General features: G+C 50.4%; 9 protein-coding genes across 9 annotated transcripts; 3 read left to right on the plus strand and 6 right to left on the minus strand.

Moving 5' to 3' along the window:
* Positions 1–1,267: 1,267 nt before the first annotated feature.
* On the minus strand, positions 1,268–2,358 carry ASPBRDRAFT_125765 (class I SAM-dependent methyltransferase; the record flags this gene model as incomplete). The annotated part of the gene is made up of 2 exons (XM_067617817.1): positions 1,268–2,165; positions 2,252–2,358. 2 exons carry the CDS (start codon positions 2,356–2,358, stop codon positions 1,268–1,270), a joined length of 1,005 nt encoding a protein of 334 aa, XP_067479188.1.
* A 177-nt stretch (positions 2,359–2,535) lies between these two features.
* On the plus strand, positions 2,536–4,296 carry ASPBRDRAFT_43322 (NAD(P)/FAD-dependent oxidoreductase). Its single transcript, XM_067624970.1, has 3 exons — positions 2,536–2,717; positions 2,792–3,776; positions 3,844–4,296. Exons 1-3 carry the CDS (start codon positions 2,669–2,671, stop codon positions 4,133–4,135), a joined length of 1,326 nt encoding a protein of 441 aa, XP_067479189.1. The 5' UTR covers positions 2,536–2,668; the 3' UTR covers positions 4,136–4,296.
* A 1,477-nt stretch (positions 4,297–5,773) lies between these two features.
* On the minus strand, positions 5,774–6,772 carry ASPBRDRAFT_196074 (uncharacterized protein; the record flags this gene model as incomplete). Its single annotated transcript, XM_067620933.1, has 4 exons — positions 5,774–5,790; positions 5,851–6,265; positions 6,343–6,430; positions 6,504–6,772. 4 exons carry the CDS (start codon positions 6,770–6,772, stop codon positions 5,774–5,776), a joined length of 789 nt encoding a protein of 262 aa, XP_067479190.1.
* A 1,202-nt stretch (positions 6,773–7,974) lies between these two features.
* Positions 7,975–9,058, minus strand: ASPBRDRAFT_75247 (uncharacterized protein; the record flags this gene model as incomplete). The annotated part of the gene is made up of 2 exons (XM_067629275.1): positions 8,496–9,058; positions 7,975–8,143 (listed from the first exon to the last, which is right to left on the minus strand). Exons 1-2 carry the CDS (start codon positions 8,660–8,662, stop codon positions 7,975–7,977), a joined length of 336 nt encoding a protein of 111 aa, XP_067479191.1. The 5' UTR covers positions 8,663–9,058.
* A 675-nt stretch (positions 9,059–9,733) lies between these two features.
* On the minus strand, positions 9,734–10,063 carry ASPBRDRAFT_126214 (uncharacterized protein; the record flags this gene model as incomplete). The annotated part of the gene is made up of 1 exon (XM_067617851.1): positions 9,734–10,063. One exon carries the CDS (start codon positions 10,061–10,063, stop codon positions 9,734–9,736), a length of 330 nt encoding a protein of 109 aa, XP_067479192.1.
* A 25-nt stretch (positions 10,064–10,088) lies between these two features.
* On the minus strand, positions 10,089–10,388 carry ASPBRDRAFT_43325 (uncharacterized protein; the record flags this gene model as incomplete). Its single annotated transcript, XM_067624971.1, has 1 exon — positions 10,089–10,388. A coding segment is annotated over exon 1 (232 nt), but the record flags the coding sequence as incomplete, so codon positions are not given.
* Positions 10,389–11,079: 691 nt separating this feature from the next.
* On the minus strand, positions 11,080–13,695 carry ASPBRDRAFT_177828 (electron-transferring-flavoprotein dehydrogenase). The gene is made up of 3 exons (XM_067619869.1): positions 13,082–13,695; positions 11,469–12,990; positions 11,080–11,415 (listed from the first exon to the last, which is right to left on the minus strand). The coding sequence occupies exons 1-3, from the start codon at positions 13,377–13,379 to the stop codon at positions 11,316–11,318; spliced, it is 1,920 nt and encodes a 639-aa protein (XP_067479194.1). The 5' UTR covers positions 13,380–13,695; the 3' UTR covers positions 11,080–11,315.
* A 1,036-nt stretch (positions 13,696–14,731) lies between these two features.
* ASPBRDRAFT_196077 (uncharacterized protein) lies at positions 14,732–15,208 on the plus strand (the record flags this gene model as incomplete). Its single annotated transcript, XM_067620934.1, has 1 exon — positions 14,732–15,208. The coding sequence occupies one exon, from the start codon at positions 14,732–14,734 to the stop codon at positions 15,206–15,208; it is 477 nt and encodes a 158-aa protein (XP_067479195.1).
* A 1,835-nt stretch (positions 15,209–17,043) lies between these two features.
* ASPBRDRAFT_582118 (putative pre-RNA splicing factor Srp2) lies at positions 17,044–19,274 on the plus strand. The gene is made up of 7 exons (XM_067627866.1): positions 17,044–17,193; positions 17,580–17,708; positions 17,773–17,778; positions 17,842–18,002; positions 18,466–18,539; positions 18,603–18,699; positions 18,761–19,274. Exons 1-7 carry the CDS (start codon positions 17,142–17,144, stop codon positions 19,145–19,147), a joined length of 906 nt encoding a protein of 301 aa, XP_067479196.1. The 5' UTR covers positions 17,044–17,141; the 3' UTR covers positions 19,148–19,274.
* Positions 19,275–19,975: the final 701 nt, after the last annotated feature.

Below are 19,975 nucleotides of genomic sequence, written 5' to 3' on the forward strand. Positions count from 1 at the left end.
GTGTAGCTTGTCTCTCAAGCTCTCCCGCGATTTGAAAGGACTAGCCTTCATTTCCGTGAGTAACGATAATGCAGCCAACTTGTCTCTTCGTCTATTCTTGGCTCTCGAAGTACTTGCTAGTCCAAATGAGAGGTTTATGAATTTCGCATGTCTACGGTGTAGTCAGGTCAGTAGGAAGTGGTTATAGGTTCTTTAGTGGTTGTAGAACATTCTTGACGCGTACGCCAAGCCAATTTAAAAAAAATTGGTGTAACACTATTGGCGCTCGATAGTATGTCCGCATTTAATTTGTGATTTATACACGAAATGATCATTGGAATTGGGGCTTAATGGACCCGGACTGAAGTGAAATACAAGGACTTTAGTGTGCACAGTTTAAGTAAGTCACATGACCAATACCTTTACATAAGCTCAAACAAGCCGCTCATGCTAACGTAATCGGACAACGAACCGGCGCGACAACGAGCCGCTGCTCTGCCTCCCAGCTGGTGTTTACCACCGGAGCAAACCGGTATTGCTCAGGGATTGCTCAGAACACGCACCTTTGTGCTCTTTCCACGCTGCAGGCTTCGCCAAGTGAGCAAAAAGCGGCGCCAAGTTCGACCTAAAGCGGAAAGGGAAGTAGTTAGTAGACTACTACTATTTTTACCCCGCAGATCTCAAAAGTAATCATCGTAATACTAACGCCATCTTGACTTCATATTTGGTCGATCTACGGAGATAAATTTGATGTTTTTCTATTATCTCAGATGATTGGGCCATACCAAGGATACTAGTTTGGTGGGTTTTCCTTGATACCGGTTCTGGTCTGGGGATTGTTGGCTGGGTGATGTGCTTGTTGTGTGACTTGGGGAAATGGGGTGGGATATGGATGAGGTTAGAGTTTGGTTGGTATTGGGAATAGGTGAGTACTATAGTTAGGGTAGTAGTACTATACTCTTAGTATGGAGAAGACTGGGGTGGAATAACTAGTGGTGGATTAGATGTATATATCAATGTCTCGATACAAGCATGTCACTGGTCAAATTAACTACCGGGATAATTGTATGCTTAGGTAGATCATGCTTCAGTAGAAGCAATAATATCCACTCTCAGCTACAAGATACAACTACTATTAAGGTGAAAACCAGCCATGCGCGTTACCTTCATGTTGTGACCAAATGTCTAAAACTATATTGTGACAAACACCCGCTATGCATATTTACAAATACATCCAGTCATCCAGGTCTATCAAAACCCCTAATACACAAGGACATCCTCTAAATCGTCATTTCTCCGTCCTCGCCGGCCGCAAGACATATTTCCACGTCGTCCCAAAATGCCAGCGTTTCTCTTCCACCACCTCCAGCCCGCTATCCCGCACAATCTTCCCAATATCCCGATTCCACCAACATCCATGCCGATCCGCATGCGCCGACGCCAAATTATCCAAGATGCGATTGAGCCAATCATAATGCGACCGCCCGTGTTCCAACAACAAGATCTCGCCCTTGTTCGGCTCAACAACCGTCCCCAGATGGCGCAACGTGCCCACCGGGTCCGGCATCGAACACAGCCCCATGGTCTGCACCACCGTATCATAATAACCTTCATCGCCCTTTCGTGACGGATCAACCGGACGCCTCGACACACTTGCCGCGTCCTGCACTTCGAAGTTCACCGGCACCTCATGCTCCGGGAACCGTTTCGCGAACTTGGCCTTTGTAATCTCCACCATCTCTGGACTCAAATCCACAAACGTTACGGACCGGCAACCATGGACGCCCGCGCGTCCCTTATTATCTAGTCCCCTCCGCTGCCCGAGCTCATAGTATTGGAGGTTCCGTCCCGTACCGCAGCTGACTTCGAGGACGTCGCCGCGTGCACGACTGATCAGGTCTGCGCGCTTGCTGCCCATGCGCATGACTCTCTCGGACATTTCAACGTCTGCGTCGAAGGTGCGTGCGGTATGGTTGTAGCGGTCGGAGACATCGTGAGGGACGGAGAGGGATTGCGATTGGGTGACTTCGCGACGGTAGGAGGCGTAGAGGTAGCCGATGTAGGTGCTAAGAGTGAGGGCGCTGACGCCGAAGAGGGTCATGACTCTGGGGGATACGGGGGCGGATGGTGGTGTAGAAGGCATGTCCTTGAGGTGAGGATTGGCGCGTTTAGGTAGGGTCTTGGGACTGCATATCACAATAAGTCAGTAGGAGTGGACTAAAGTTGTTGCTGATGAAAGCGACATGGGCAATGCGGAGTCGATGAGACTAACCCGGTGCCATCTGCCACTGGGAATCGAGGCGCTGGCTTGGAGGTAGCAGCCGAAGCAGGCATCTTGGCCTTCTTCAGCGCTGCTCGCCCGACCCGTGGTGCGCTCATGGTTGCGGCGACTGGAGCGATGTGAATTGAGATGCGGAGGTGGCAGAAGAAGAAGATGGAGAAGTTGGAGATGCAAGATGGAGAAACTCAAAAGATCGGACGCCGACCGCCAAGAAATTCAGGCACGGACTTGTTAATTTCATTTGCCAATGCGCCGTTATCGCTGCATCTCCAAATCATACCACCAACTATATAGCCTCCTCTTCTTTCCCCTCAACCTTTGAGAGTCGACCTCCTCTCAATATACGCTATTCAGTGTTCATATCCTCGCCTTCTCCCTCATTGATTTTCTTCTTCCTTCGCCTGCACCATGTCTCTCCCCGCCAACATTCTTATCGTCGGCGGAGGGGTTTTTGGCCGTAAGTCGCACCACACACACCGCAACCCATTTCCCCGGATTTTCAGCATGAGCCAAATTGCTCATTCAATCCAGTATCTACCGCTCTCTCCCTCTCGCACCGCCATCCCAACTCCCAGATTACCCTCCTGGAATCCTCCCCGATAATCCCTAACCCGCATGGCTCCTCCGTCGACTCCTCCCGCATCGTTCGTGCCGACTACTCCCAACCACACTACGCCAAACTCGCCGCCGAAGCTCTCGATCTCTGGCGCAACACCGACTGGGGCAAGGAAGGCCGATACACCCAGAATGGTCTCCTCCTGGTCTATCCCCCCGGTAGTACCAATGCCCGCGACTACGCCAACAAGAGCTACGAAAACGTCAAGCAAATCCCCGGTCAAGATGTCGAGCTCCTCCCCACTCGTCAGGACGTCGCGCGGGCCGCCCCGGCCTACGGCGTGAACCTCAGTGTTGCGGGTGGCTACGTGAATTGGGGCTCAGGCTGGTCCGACGCTGAAGCGGGTGTCCGGTACACCAAGCAGCGTCTGGACCAAGAGGGCAAAGTAATATTCAAGACCGGCGATGTGAGCAGTCTGCAGTACAGCAACGACAAGTCCAACAGAGTCACAGGCGTCAACCTTGCCGACGGAACATCCCTAACAGCCGACCTTGTCATCCTCGCAACAGGAGCTTGGACCGCCAAGCTCGTCGATCTACGCGGTCGAACCGTCCAGACCGGTCAAGCGATCGCATACATCCGTATTTCGGACGAAGAGCAAAAGCGGTTCGAGCACATGCCCACGATCCTCAACTTTGCGACGGGCATCTTCATCATTCCGCCGCGGAACAACATGCTCAAGATCGCCCGTCATGCATATGGTTACGTTAACCCTGTCCAGGTTCCGGTCCCTGGCACCACCAAGGACGAGGGCAAAAAAATGAAAGTCAGTCTGCCAGAGAAGGGAGTGCCTATTCCTGCCGAAGGTGAAAAAGCATTCCGGGAGGCTTTGAAGGAGTTGATTCCCTCCTTTGCGGATCGGCCGTTCGCCGAGACTCGCATTTGCTGGTACACTGATACGTGAGTGTCCATTCCATTCACCTATTTACTTGATTGGATGTCTGGCTAACATGAGCAATCGACACAGCCCTAAGGGTGACTTCATCATAACCTACCACCCCGACCATCCTGGCCTCTTCCTCGCCACGGGCGGCAGCGGCCACGGATACAAGTTCCTCCCCGTGCTGGGCGACAAGATCGTCGACGCACTGGAAGGTAAGCTGGAGCCCGAGCTGCAGGACTTGTGGAAGTGGCCTGCTGCAGTACCGGAGAGTGAGTTTGATGGAACTGAGGATGGTAGTCGCTCGGGGCCGAAGGGGATGCGGTTGATGGATGAGTTGTTGAAGACGAGGAAGGCGAAGAGAGGCAGTTTGCTGTGAGAGACCAAAAGTGCTGTATAGAGTTTGCTGTTATGTAGACTTGATAGAGTTTATATATCGATGGTGTAAATATGCAGTGGAAGGTATGTATGTATGTATGTATGCAGACATACTGCCACCACTCACCCAGCTCTGATAATTCATTCCATACATCTCCCGCCTATCTTCGCCATGACTCCTCACAAGTGCAGTGCAAAATCAAGAACAGGGTCAATCGTTCTTGAATGTCCATACGAAGGGGACAATACTCCTCACCCACTATTATGGCATACCTCGACGATATGCTTCAAGTGTGATCAAGGTTCACCAGAACTTGCTTAAATTCCTCCCATACCTTCATTAGGTTCACCTACCCTAGACTACCATCTGATCGACAATTGCAAGTAGACCTTCTTAGTACCCACAAACGAAGCAGAACAAAGTAATCATTCCAAAACAACTGAGTAGGACAGACACTAGTAGTATCACCAAGAGTGATGGGTGATACTGTAAGCAGCATCATCATATTAGTCTACTTACTCAGAAAACAACAAAACATCAACAATACCTAACACTACTTACTACAGATATTATAATCCCACCCATCATGTCAACTTATGTGCCGTAAGTATCAATCATCGACGGAAGAGAGTTGACTTGAGTACTACTAATAAGGCATCGATCGCATCAGCACGAACAGCAAAGACAGTATCTGAGCATTATACCCAGAATCCTACTTGTATGACATCAGTAATGTACCACCACACAGTGTTTCAGGAAGAATTAGGGTGGGGATAAAGCCGAATCACGGGGAAATTGGGTCATGCAAGGGTCCGTCTGCAGTAGATTTATCTATCGGTTCTCAGGTACACACTTTAATAAGACATCAGGCCAAGACCAATTAAACTAGGCTACACGCAGTTTTAGGATTAATTTCCGACAGGTTTATACACGGCTGTGCTACGGTGCTACCGAAGAAACTGGACGCATGCATGTCTCAAGTTCATTTTCTACCCACAAAAGGATCAAGAATAGTTAAGAACAATTATGCCACTATTGGAACCTGGGCACGCGCCCATCCTTCATTCTCCCAATGTATTTCATCCACTTCCGTAGCAGAGCGTAGCGATCTAGAACAATAAACAGGAAAGATTTTTTTTGGGTGCTTGAGCTTGAGAGTTAACCCTCCGAATCAATAGCAAGCAAGTCCTCGGAGGTCCGAACCACCCCAACAGATGACCAAGGCCATACGTCGAGGATCACTGCCAATAGGCAAAGAACAGAAAACCAGTAATTAAAAGGAGGCAACCATTCGACCAGCGCACAGTACCGCCCCCTTGAATCTGCGGTGTGCGACTATCTAAGATGGTGAGACACTTTGTTTGTTGAAACAGGAAAGGGAAAAATAGATAATAGAGACCAATCGCTCGAACGCCGTACAGATGCTAGCATGAAAATCGTGATGTGCAAAAGGTGTGAAAAGAAAAAAATCGGAACAGAAAAGAAGCATCAGCCGTGCAGGGTTGAAGCGCGTTGTCCGTTTCATAGTACAACCTCGCGGGCCAGTGCAAGGGGGAAAAGCCAAGTGTTAATACAAGTTGATGAAGATGGGAAGGACGAGGGGTGTCGAGATCTTCCTGTGGACAAGGCGATGCCCTTTTAGACCTTACGGAAATCTTTACAGCTGGTTAGCACGATGTCCACTTCAAAATCGAAGCGAGGAGAGCAATGCATACCCGAAAGCACAGGATAGATCAGTTCGAACGCCTGGTAGATCTCCTCACGGACCTTAGCACCAGTGAGAACAATCTTTCCACTGACGAAGATAAGCAGCACGATCTTAGGCTTCATCATGCGGTAGATAAGACCAGGGAACAACTCAGGTTCGTAGGAACTGAAGTTGTGATGGCGACTAGCCAAACCCTCCAGGCGGATGGGGAACTTGATATCGCAAGAACCCACGATGTTTTGGATCTTGAAATCCGTGAACTTGGCATTGAAGCCAAGCTTCTGGATGATACGCGCGTACTTCCTGGAAGCCAGCTTGGAGTCATCCTCCGACTTGGCACCAGTAACCACCATCTTGCCCGAGGCGAAGATCAAAGCGGTCGTCTTCGGCTCTCGGATACGCATGATCACGGCCGCGAAACGCTATTGAAAGAAAAAAGAACAGTTCAGCCACACTATGCCCTGACATATCAAGCTCAGGGAGGTGTGGAAAGTAATACCTTAGGGTTGTACTCCGCATTTCTTGCATGGAGTGCGATCGTTTTCAAGTCCAGACGACAATCAAGGTTGACCGTCGCGACAATGTTTCTTCAAAGAAAAAGAGAGACCATTGTTCAGTAATCTGGTGACCCAGAAGTAGAGACAGCAAGAGTATACTCACTGCAACGTAGGCACAATGCCACTTCCCGGGGTGTTGGCACCGGGAGTCGCAGCTGGAGTTGCGGGCGCCACCCCGTTGCCATTAGCGGCATTTCCTCCCTGCTGCTGACCGTTCATCATCCCATTCGCACCCTGAGCCATCGCCATGTTTCCGTCTTTATCGGAAGGCGGAGTCAAATCGCCGGCACCACCGGGGAAGGACAGAGAAGCGGGGGAAGTGAAGGCCCGGGCCTGCTGCGCGGTAGAAGGATGGGTCGTAAGAGAGTCCATCGCGACGTGAGTAATAGGATACTCGAGCCGTAAACCAGCCGACGCTGAGAAGATAGAGAAGCTTTTTCAGAGAGCAGTCTGTGTAGACGCAAAACTCAAGTCAGTCAAAAGTAGACAGACGAGGTGAGTGACAGATAGAGAAAACTCATGAGGTGTCTGCCCCCTAAGGAAGACACGTGAGGTCAAAGCCAAGTGAAGAGAACAACGTACCCTTTGCGGGAGATGGACAAGTCAATGTCTCCCCTGCAGCAATACTGCTTTGGGATCCAAGCAATGAACCGTTTCGAAGACGAAACGGTGTGAAGTCAAGGTGGAGTGCAGAGGTATGTGACAGGCGATGACAAAAAGCCGCCGTGGAGGAAGGAGGATAGGGGAATGGGAGAGAGAACAAGGCAGCAACCAAGGGATTAGAAAAGCACAGTGAAGTGTTTTCTAGGTAGATTAACTCAAGAGCAGCAACGTTCACAAACTATGGGTAAGTGAACAGAGGCAACAGAGGAAGGGAGTGTGAAGTGACAAGAAAAAGCACGTTGTTTTTTTTTTTTGTGGTAGATGACACAACTTTTTTTTGAGGGGAGGAGGTGCGTGTGTTTTGTTTGCTTTTCTTTGGTTTTGTATGAATTGGGATGTCTATCTGCGATTTGGAGAGAGAGAGTGGCGAAGATGCACACCTGAGGCTGCAAACTTCCTGTTTCAGTAACGGAGACTGATAACGGTGGAGTTCAGAAGGAAGAGAAAGGGACGAAAAGAGATTTTCGTTCCCTATTTGAATCTCTTTTTCTTGGCTTCCCTAAGATAAGAATCTTCTTCCCGGAAAATGTTTAGATCCAGCAGGTTCAAGCAGAGATAGAAACAGCTGATATCAGCAGTAATCTCTGCAAACCGTACGTGAGTGTGGAGAGAGAGTATAGGGAGGGGAGGGGAGGATGGCGGGCGGGAAGAGAGGACAGTATGGCTTTCCGGGCGGTGCCAAGACCAGGATCAAAAATTCCAACAGCGACAGGAAAGTGGGAGGTTGGGCCTTTATATAGGCTGAGTCACAGCGCCCGGGCGCAGCTGGCGTCAGGGGGGGCTGGGCCCAGCGGCGGCGGCAAAAGCAGCGACGAGCGGTCGCTTTCACCCATGGAAGTCGCCGCTCTGGCACTGCTCGCTGCCTGTTAGCGCCTCCACTAGCGGCTCTTGGGTGGCCAAGCGCCATTCCGTCATCTCTGGTTTGTTGATCGGCGACTCCACTCACCACACCTGCGTCCGCTCTCGTTGGCTGTCGCCCCCCTTACGCTGGGGTTGCAGGCCTGCAGCCACTCATCTCCCCAGCCAGTCCGCGTCGCTCCTGCAACTGATAACTCAGACCCACTTTCCAGTCCATCCATTCTTCAGTCTACCAATCATTTCCAGTTACTGTTCTCGGCTTTTTCCCCTTCACTCCCTTCACTTTTTGTTTTTTCCTTTTTTTCTTCTTTCTTTCCCTTGGGTCTTGCCGCTTTAGCGGTTGCCAACTGAACAAAAATTTTCTTCGATCCCATTCACTCTTCCTTATTTTCTTTCTTCCGAGCAAAGAAAATCCTTTGGGGGGAGATTTTTTTTTGTTGGGTCCGATTCATCGATGATCATCAAGATGATTCCAAAACATTCTAAATGAATCACTACTTACACTACAGTCACTCAAGTCACAGCTAGATACCTATCACCAGCGGCTAATCGATGAATCTCATTCTTGAGTCACAGTTTTCTGTTTGTCCAAGAAGTTGACCAGTCGTGAATCCGCTCATCCCGGTACGCGCCGGTCGCGTCGTCGGTCGCGTCATGGGGTTCATCCCGCGCGAGGCCGTTCTCGCCTCTCATTTGGCGTCTGCTTTGCCGCTTTCCAGCCAAGTTTCCATACCATAACATACCCCAGACAAACTTATAGTACTAGATCTCAGGCCATTTCCAGCCTTCTGATCCACTAAACCCTGTCCGATCGTAGCCTTGCGCTGCGGTCGGTGTTCATTAAAATTTTAGTGCAGGGGACGGAATTAGCCTCAAGAGTCAAGCAGGGTTATAGGCTACTAATTATCTATCTTTTTTTACGCGCAACTCAAATCTCAGCTCCAAGAAAACTTCCGCGACACGACAGTCCACTCATTCAAACTGTCGGTCGGTCGGTCGGTCGGTCGGCAGGCAGCGGCTACAGCCGTGTTCAATACGTAATCCGGCCAGGTGGCCTTTTTCCATACTTTCCAGCAAAGTTTTTGTTAGTTAGTTAGTACCAACCTCAAGCCTCCCCGGAATATCTCCTGTTGTTTTAAAATGGTTGGAGTGGGATGGATCCCGTTTCATAAAAGTCTTATTTTCACTTTCCAGCTTACCATGGGTACATGCCGGACGGAAGACATCATGACTACAAAGTAATCAGAATCAGCTTACTGCATACAAGTTATTAGCTGTAGTAACTCTGATGCTACAAAATCGGCATCTCAATATGCACATGGGGAATAAACAAATAAGAAAAGTCGGTCGGTAACATCGTCACATGGGCTGTCAGCGTTGTTGCTTGCTTGTTCGGCAAGCGGCAAAGCATCATCGCATCCGGGCTTGCCCATTCCATGTGATCATCATCTGTCGGTCACGTTGGCGCCCCCCTTTCTTCTGGCTGCTGCATATTTGATGCAGTAAGTACTACATAGTAACCACCTATGAAAACGTTTAACTTATACCATTGGTTTATGTTTACTGTGGATCTGTAGTAGTACACAGGCTTGTTTTATTGTGGTGGTTTTACCGTTTTGGGGAACTTTATATACTTACTTACAATACACAACGCTACTACTTAAATTCTACTACAACAATACATCATACAAGACATACTCATACTACTACTAACACACTCTCGCCGAGCTGAAATTATCCATTCATCTACTACTCAACCAACTCCACTAGAACCAACCTATAAAAAAACCAACTACTAATGTAGGATACTAGTTACCTCCCCGGCACCGGCAAACACGGCAAAATCACCTGTTTAACAAACCGATCCCCCAGAAACGCCGACAAGGTCAAAGTATATAGCACCAGGAAGAAGAACTGCGGATGTTCACACAACCGATGAAACGAATTAACGAACTGCGTGAGGAGATCTTCTTCCGAGTCGAACTCCTCGAGAGGTTTATCCACGGGAAGAAAGAAACTATGCGCCTCTTGCTCCCGCGTCATTAGCATGATATTGTCGCGCCGGAATTGTTTCACGGTTCCTTTGCCGGTGTCGCGGATGCCGCGGACATAGAGCAGTGGGTAGAGGTCCATGAGGTTCATGAGTTTGGTGAGGGTCGTGTGTCGCGGGGTGGGGGGTTCTTCTACTATATCATTATTGAATTATCAGTTGTTGGTGTTGGTGTTAGGTGGGTGTAAAGGGGGAGGGGGATACCTTTTCGCTCATTATCAGCGCCCTCGTGTTCTGCTATGGAGTGCTCGCACTCGATGCATTTATCGCTAATATCGTTTGTGTGAGATAGAGGGAAGATACCCCTCGGACAGGGACAGTCTAGACCGATGTTGCCGGATTTGAGTTCCGCTTTGCAGTTGCCGGCGGCCATCAGGCGGACTGATGATGAGGAAGATGAGGAAGAGGTGGGAGTGGAGGTGTCCATCGATTCTTCGTCTTCGTCGTCGATTATGGGAGGAGGCGGAGGAGGCGGAGCAGAAGTGGTAATGGTACGAGTTGATGACATGCTCATGGACATACTAGAGACCATGTTGTTTACTGTTGATGAGTGATTGAGCTGTTGTTGGATGATGATGATGATGATGGTGATGGTGAGTTTGGTCGTAGAAGTAGGCTTGAGAGTCACGCTTTGAAACTAGGAGACAGATATGCGTCTTTTATAGCTGTACCTCACCATTTCAAGATCTAAGCTGGGTTTCGTAGAAGCTATGGTTTTGATTACTGCCTTCAAGCATCGATAGGCCGGTAGTTGCGGTAGTTAGAGACAGTATGACGGTGTTGTGAGGTTAGGAAATAGTTCCTTCGAGGGTGGTGATGGGAGATGATGGAATTTAGGCGTATACACGGAGGTGTGTTCCTGGTCCTCGACATTTGCATGTGCTAGGGGTTTAGTTACATCATACAAAGTATATGCTTGTGGAGAGTCATTCAGAACGTTGAGTGTTGATTAGGACTGAGGCAGCTGCTACTAGCTGTGGAGCATACCAGTACTACTGCTTGAGATATAGTAGCACATCTACCAATCAGACTTGCCTTTTGCTGCTATTCAGTTTAGCACACTATCCAGAATTCCGCGCTGCTTCTCGGCTCGCTTACGCTGACTAGAGACCATCTCAATACCTTTCAAAATTCATCGTCACCGCAGACTATGGAGTACAACTATATATACAAGGCCCCATCCGGGCTCAACACGCGATAACGTAACAGGCATCCACCGGCCTGGAAATGAAGCATGATCAAACATTAACTAACGCCACAATGGATACTGCTATCCATCCAATCCTTTTGGTACCCTGATGAAGGGTGAAGACAAACATATAAGTTGAAAGGGAACCCCCAAGCCTAAGTCATGAAGTACTTCGGGCCCTCTCCACCTTGAGGAGTCTGCCAGTTGATATCCTGGGTAGGCACCTTGATATCACAGGTCTTGCAGTGAATGCAGCTATCAACACTTAGTACTAATTTTCAAGGGAAAGCATATAGGGTTAAACTTACTTCTGAGCGTTGATCTGGAAGCGAACGCCGTGAGGCTTGCTAGAGTCCTCCACGTACTCATACACACCAGCAGGACAGAAACGGTTCTCGACACCCTGGTACTTGGGCCAGGCAGCATCGGTGTGCTCGTCCCAGTCTTCCACCTGCAAATGCACCGGCTGGTCTTCCTCGTGGTTGGTACCCGTGCGGCTGACGCTGGTGAGGATATCGAAGCTGATCACCCCATCCGGCTTGGGGTACTCGATCTTGTTGCATTCCGACGCCATCTTGGTCGCAGCAGCATCCGTGCCGTGGTGCTTCAGAGTCCAGGGTGCCTTGCCCTTGAGAACGTATGCCTCGAGACCAGAGTACAGGATACCGCCGTAGAGGCCCAGCGGCGTGCTGAAAGAGGGCCGCATGTTACGCACCTCGTACAGCTCCTTCCAGATCGACGACTTGCGCAGAGATTCTTCATAGTCGAACAGGAATACAGAGCCTTCCGAGCTGCCCTGCAGGGCCGCATAGGCGGACTCGGCAGCAAGCATGGCCGACTTCATTGCGGAATGGGTACCCTTGATCTTCGGAACGTTCAAGAATCCGGCACTATCGCCAATCAGCGCTCCTCCCGGGAAAGCGCACTTGGGGATCGACTGAAAACCGCCCTCGTTGAGAGCCCGCGCGCCGTAGGAAATGCACTTTCCACCTTCCAGGACTTCCTTGTAAAGAGGGTGGTGCTTGAGCTTCTGGAACTCGCCATAGGGCGACAGCCAGGGGTTTGGGTAGTCCAACCCGACCACCAAGCCAATGCTGACCATGTTGTCGCCAAAGTGGTACATCCACGCACCGCCGTACGTGTCCTTAGGCAGAGGGTATCCCATGGAGTGCGTGATCTCACCGGGCTTGAACTTCTCGGGCTGGATCTCCCAGATCTCCTTCAGACCAATACCGTAGGTTTGGGGCTGGCTATCGCGCCTCAGGTCGTACTTCTTGACCACCTGCTTCGTCAAGCTACCATGGCAACCCTCAGCAAGAAGGGTCACGCGGGCATGGAACTCCATGCCTCGCTCAAAGCTGTCCTTGGCCTTGCCGTCGCGACCAACACCCAGATCATTGGTAGCCACACCGAGAACCGAGCCATCCGACTTCTTGTAGACGAGTTCACTGGCCGCAAATCCAGGGTACACTTCTACGCCCAATTCCTCGGCTCTCTCTCCCATCCACTTCGTAAGTTCGTTCAAACTGATGATGTAATTGCCGTGGTTGTTCATCTGTGGCGGCGCCGGGATCGGAATGGACGAATTTTGGGTCAAGAAGCGCATCTTGTCTTCCTTCGCCGGAGTCACATTCTCGAAGCGGGACGGGTTATCTTCCGACAGCCAGTCTGGAAGCAGCTCGTTCATGGCGGTAGGCTCTAGGACGTTACCCGAAAGGACGTGTGCACCCAATTCACCAGCCTTTTCCAGCACGATGACACGGAACTCCTCGTTGCCAGCTTCGTTGGCAAGTTGCTTCAGTCGAATGGCGGCAGCCAGACCAGCAGGGCCTAGGTTGTAAAGAAGACAGTCGGTTAGTCGCTATATCCTGTGCCATACCTCTACACGCCAAATGAGAGGTCGTCCGGAACTTCTACATACCACCACCGACGATACAGACATCGACCTCATCCGACTCCCTGTCCAACTGTCGCGGATCAAAATTGCCATGCTCATCGGTCAATTTTCGGGATAGTGATTGCGAAAAGGCTCGAGTCTGAACTGGCGGGAAGAACGATGTGCGACGAATGGCACGCTTGCCGGATGCTGCGAGGGAGCTGTTCGAGATTCGGGCGGAGCTGCTGAAAGGGGTGAGAGGGGAGGAAGAACGTGAGAGTCGTGACCAAGTGGGTCGCAATTCGCGCCTCAAAAGAGGCAAGACGGCTCCTTTTGAAGCCATGACGGAGGTTCAGACAGGAAGCAAGGTAAAAGAGGAGAGGTCACAGTAGCGTTGCTTGAATGAGGAGCTCCTATAATTGAGACAACTGCATGGTAGGTCGGGAGCAAGCAATGAGGGAAAAAAGTGGGCGAGCGAGGAGAGCGCAGGAATGACACCAAGCGGGATGGGTGAAGTAGAAAGGAAGAAGCAACTTTAAGCGTGGGATCCAAGTCAGCAGAGTACCAACTAACTAACTACCAAGTAACTTTGGCAAGTCCCCTCTCCGTCACCGGCGATGGAGACGTGACTAATAACTGATGGCGGCCGTGGGATAAAATTTGGCGGTCGGCGTTGAAGGCTGCGGACTACCCGAGGCTATGTCGGCCAATGGGAAGTTCGGTGATGGGAATCACTCGCATGCTTGCCGCTCCGCCCGCGGGTTTGCCGTCAATCCCGGCGGATATCTTCTTTCATGTGGCCGTTCAAGAAGTATTGAGTCTTGACACATGCACTGAGTGAGTAGCCGTCTTCGGATATATCATGGGTGCCACTCTCACCACAGAGACGACATGAAATGTCCCTAATTCTACAGATCTGAACTCAACAATGATCTCGCCTGATTATACCAAGAGTAGTTACTAACTATACCACTGCTGATGTAACAGTGGTGCCGGTGGAAAGATCACCCGAACCTGAATAACTACGAAATGACTACTGGACTACTCTGCTACTAACTTATATATAAAGATAGAGGTCTCAGTGGAGCATTCACCGACAGCCCCACGACCTTCTAGAATTTTTCCAAATGTGTCAAACCAGAATAGAGAGAAGACCTAGGTAGTTGATGCTGACCGGATGATAGGGGTACCATATTTTCTATTCAATCCATCAAGTGTCAGGACTCCAGCTTGCTCATTCAAGTATTGTGAATGAACCGTTTGTAGTGACGTCTTTTTTCTTATTCATTACCCATGTAAGTGTTACTATTCACTACCTAAGTATGAGCCAAGCAGTACACACATATAAATACCGATCAACCCCAGTCCTCACCTTCTCCATTTTCTTTCCCCAACCTCTCAAGAGCCTTGAACTTCCAATCCACAAGATGTCACGGATCAACCTCGATGATTTGGAACACGCTCGTGGCTGCTGTTCAACAGCACCTACGGATACAATTTGGCAGAAACTGACAAAGTCGATGTTCTATTTATCTTGGATTGTTGCTATGCTCACATGGCCCTACGAGGGGTAGAGGTCTCCCTTTGTGTAGTTGAAATAATAGCTGCCGTGGACATCCTCCGCAGAATACCTTCACCAGCAGATTCATTTCGGAGGTCGTCAGGCGCCAGCGAGAGGGCCACCGCTACATCGAAATGGCCCATCTCATCCAGACTCTGCGTGCCCGCCCAAACGCCATCAAGAAACCTACGCACGGGATCACAATTGGTAACCACTCCATCTGTCTCCCTCTTACGGGCCTCGCAAATGTGGACCCGACAAGTATCGCCCCGACACTCCGAGCTGTCTTCAGCGTCTATCTGGCGAGAACCATGAAGAAAGAGGATGTGGAGGAGCTCGCAAACTGGGTGAAGACTCTGCCTCCAGGTATGGACATCTCGCTAGACGGCGTATACACGGCAGGGTCAATGTATTACATTCTATCATCCGCTTATTCCGTGTATCTCAAAGTCGCTGGAAGACCAGGGTACAAGCTTGTGGCTGAGGTGACCAGCCATAACCTAGTTCGTACTCTCTTCCAACCATCAACGACTGGGGCGGCCGGAAGTAGCCCACAGAAGGGCAAAGACAAGAAGGAGAATGTGAAGCCCATGCCCCCGAAGACATCCTAGATCAGATACCCAGTGGATCATACATACTTTAGTTTTTTCTGCTTTTTACTCGTGCCATAAGAATTGCCGCGTGCCTTTTTTATCTCTTGTACCCCTTGAGCCATGGTGGTGCGATTCGGGTTATGTCTGTTACTTGGCATATGCCCATAGGGACTTTTAGCAGATGATGCTAAACCCGCAGAATTATGTTTTGTTCGTAGGTTGTAGGCATGTAGATAAAAGTCAGCTATCTCTTCTAGGCGGTAGCGATAGCTATAGTCGGCAAATATATACATCGTAGGGTGAGCTACACCGAAGGCTGCCTACTGAGGATATAGCTGCGGTGCAAACTTACAAAGCATGTCCACGCCGATCAAATCTAAAACGTCATCGTCTTAATTACAAGAATCCATATTGCCATGAACGCAATTTCTTTTGCCATTCGATTGAAAGGTTGATCACCTTCACCAGTAGATCATATTACATCAATGCCAATTATTCCGAAAGGTTACAAACTAAATTTGTCCAGCCACCCTGTGGCAAATATGCATCGCTTTGCCTGATGATGAGATCAGTCAGATTCATTGGAGCTGAATCTCAGCTTCGAATGCATCCCTGCAGAGTTGACAGCCTTGTTATATTGCTTGGCAGGGACTAGACCCAGTGCAGATTAGTGGAGGTTCCGTACCTCTAGTCCTCTACAGTAAATTAATAGTATGGGGTATATGTTTGATGGCAATAAGTAACTTGTGAAGCAGAGTACCTGGAGTAGAATACGCTGTCAATACATAGCAAAGACACTCATCTATGTGTTTTCCCTTCTACTATCATCGCCTTGCAGTATACTGACACCGTATTTTCCCTGAAGACTCCATGAAACATCATTCCGAATTGGTTGTTGAGGCGACTAAAAGCAATCAGCTACTTTAGTAGGAAGCTTGACCGGGCCACCCAAGTGGGCTGAAGGCGAGATAATTATAGAGGGTGCAGCAGGGCTGTACCAGTGTAGTGGTGCTGGTTCCATAGTACCTAAGTAGGAATAATGTAGATCGGCTGCTCAACACAATGTCAATATGTGTAACCACTAACTAACCAGCACTGCCTCTGTAAACTGAAGATTGTGTGTAAAACATGACAAAGTCCCGAAAAGGTCAGGCGGGGCCACGTGGATCCCGCCGAGGGAACAAAGTGAGGCGATTCCCCCCGATTGCGGCCTCCCATTGGCTGCCCTCCCACCGCCAGCATCGAGTGGAATTTCCATTTCAATCCCAACCCGGATTTCTGGTGATTTCTGGCAGGGCGGTCAGCCTCTCCCAATCAGTCCGCGCTTCTCCTCTTTTCCCTGCTGTGACCCGGTCGATTCGCCCTCAAAACTCTCCTTTCTCCCTCAAGTTGCTTTCTGATCCTGCTTCCTCGCTCTCTGTGCCCAGCGCTTCCCTGGATTCCCGTGTTGCCGCTCTCCTTCTCCCGCTCGACTGGTCCCCGTGTCGCCATCTAACCCTCTTCCAATCCCGATTGTGTGTGTGTGTGTGTGCGCGCGCGCGCAAGGCCAGCTCTTACCTGAGAGCTACTACTACTTATCTGGTTCAGCTGTCCCCTCAGCGTACCAAACTATTCTCTCCTTGCTTCCCTAATCAGTCAGGCCCACCGTTACCTTCTGGAACCGTTCTATGGTCCTCGCATTCCCCGGATAAACACCAGGAACTAATCTCTCTGCTGAATACTACCGCCACTATCTACTACTGCTGCCAGCTCTGAAACTACCCAGGATAACGACCCAGTTGACCCCCCTCCAAGGCCCTTGAATCGGAATTCTCTCGTCTGGGCCACATTCCCGCAAGGCCAGAAGTGTTGCAAGTGCGATCTGCTTGTTGATCCGCCTGGACGGATTTCACCTCGACCATTGTGCGCGCTGTGCTAGTTCTATCTCTCTGTCCATCATTTACTACCCGCCATGACTGAAGTCTCGTCCACCCGACTCTATCTCGGGAATCTTCCCCGCAATGGTATGAAGCCATCTACAAACTCTCCTTAAGGTCTCCTTGTTTTCTCTCCAACCCGCTCTGGATGTTGCCCTTCTTGTCCACCTCTTATCTTCGACACTGAAATCGGGATGCTCCCGCTGGATCGCCACGCGTCTGGATTGACCTCCCTGAGTCACCGAGATTTCTCCCCCCTCCGGAGATTGACGGCGGATTTTTTTTTTCCCTTTTGTTTGAACTCTCCTTGTTTGTGTCACGGTAATCTCAGTTTTCCGGATACCGGATTGGCAGCTTCAAAAATCATATTAGAAGTTGTCTCGGTTGTTTGTCCTTTCAAGTCCATTCGCAGTAGGCTGACATTTGACTCACGGCGCCCCGGGTGGGCGCCATTAGTGGGGTTTCTTTTACAGTGACCAAACAGGATATCGAAGAGCATTTCAGCACCCATGGTTCCGGAAAGATTACAGAGATCAAGCTCATGAATGGCTTCGGTTTCATCGAATATGAGGACGCGATGGATGCTAGAGATGTTGTACCCGGTAAGCCACCCTGTTTGGCGCCCCAGCTGTCGCGTGAGCATGCTAACGTAGACCGATCATTTAGCCTTCCGTATGTAACCACACAAGCACCAGTTTGAGATAATCTTCAGGGTTGACTTACCTGTCCGTGCAGACGGCAGTGATTTCAAAGGCGAGCGCCTCACCGTGCAATTTGCCCGTGGACCGCGCCGCAAGGAGAACTTCCCTGGCCCAATGGACCGTCCTAACATGCCTCGTCCGCGTCGCACGATCTTTCGCATGATGGTTTCTGGACTCCCGGAAACAAGTTGGCAGGTTAGCAGCCCAAGTCCCCTTTCTTCTGGATCCACCGGACGCCTTGCATCTCGGCCGATTTGCGTTCCTTGATTCATTCTTTCCCTGTACTCCATCTATCTTTCTCCACCTTCTGCGGTCCAAGGGTTTTACTGGCGACGATGATCAGCTCCTCTTGGTATACGGGTCGTTCACCAATCAACCTCCGGAACCCCCACCTAACCGAAAGGAAGGCTGGATGGCTGCCTCCCATGGTCGAACCCCAGCTCTGAGAACTGAGATCCGAGGCCGGAAAACCCTATCCAGGATGGAACGCCCCGGCAACCATCAAAGGATACCTTCGCCCACTACCCTGTATCGCTTGGATCCTCGTCCTGGCCTGTTTTTCACACTGTAATTTTCTGCTTGCTGGCACCCGGACACTTCGGATAACACTTTACCACTTTTGCACCTGGATATGGACTCACACCCTGGGGTTATCTAGGATCTCAAAGACTTTGCACGTCAGTCTGGCTTGGACGTTGTTTACTCTGAAACTGGCCGTGAACTTGGCAGAGGGTAGGTTATTCATTCAACTTCCTAACCGACCGGATAAGGGCCCCATTGACACATGCTCCCAAGGTTTGTGGAATTCGAAACCGCCAATGACCTAAAGACGGCCATCGAGAAGCTGGACGGACGTGAATTCAAAGGCTCCCGCGTGAATTGCATTGCCGATGTAAGCAACTTTACTGGTACCCGTGATTTGAGTGGATCGAGAATCCTCATGCGCTTCCTAGATCCAAACCTACCCGGATGAGCGTGCCATTCGTGATCCGTACCGGTCTCGGTCCCCGCGTCGGAGCTACCCCCCAGTGGACGAGTATGACCGGCGGTTCCCTGCGCCGCGTGGCTACAGTCCCCGGGCTCACTATCGGGAACGCTCTCCCATCCCCATCCGAAGGGACTACTATGACCGGGATGGATATGGACGCCGTACTCCTCCCCGTCCTCGGATGGAAGACTACCCTCCCCCGCGTCGTCCCTACGATGACCCCTACGATGTCCGCCCGCCGCCACCACCTCGCCATTATGACGACCCGTACGCACCCCCTCGGCCTTACGGACGCCCTCGCAGCCCACCCCGGGGCGAGTACATGCCTTACGATCGCCGCGGATACTGGTAATTGTCTGTAATTAGCCCGTTGGTTGTGTTCCCCTCAGCGCATGGCGGATACCCATTGTGCATGATTTTTCCCCTTTCTTCTCTCATGTTTGAATTGGCTTCCCTCTCATGGCCGTTCCGGATGAGTTGATTTGCCCATTTCGGAGTCAGCTTCTGGATCGGACACGGCCCCAAGATATGAATGCATGTGTCAGGTTGACACGGACAACGGAACGACACTGGCGCTTGCTTTCACCACTTGATGTGACCATGATTCTAGCCCCGCTGGTTCCGGGCTCCGACTGGAAGGTTTTTTTCTCGAGGTTTAAAAGTAGGCGTATGTGGACAGCCGTGTCGGTGGACGGCTTCCTGCACATAATGTACGGACGAACCTGCGGATGGGATGTGGATGGATGTTGCACCTTTTTCTTTTTTTCCCCCCCCTCTAACGTAATTACCCACGATGTCGATCATTCCAGCCTCCGGGATATTGTGTATAGTGCAACAACCAAAATGATAGTATTTCCACGCTTGTTGATCGTGGAAAGTAGAGTACATAGTTAGAATATGGCTCTGTAGGGATAGATTGAACTAGTTGACTGGCGTGGGTCCCGAGGAATGAGAGCAGCTCCCCGCGCTAAACCCAACCCCGCCATCGTCTCGTCATCCGCTGCTCACGCGAAATTTCCATCGCCGGTCTTTGTTCGAGGGTTTCGCCGCTGTGGGACTTAAATTCAACAGTCAGAAAAAGCCAATTGACCCAGGCGACTGCAGTGGTAGCTTTCTGTATCTGGTGGGTGCTATTCCTTATCAAGAGTTCCGACTGGAGCCTCCGTGCTTACTGGTTGAC

Source organism: Aspergillus brasiliensis (genome assembly GCF_001889945.1).
Source record: "Aspergillus brasiliensis CBS 101740 unplaced genomic scaffold ASPBRscaffold_6, whole genome shotgun sequence".
NCBI classification, from domain to species: Eukaryota; Fungi; Ascomycota; class Eurotiomycetes; order Eurotiales; family Aspergillaceae; genus Aspergillus; species Aspergillus brasiliensis.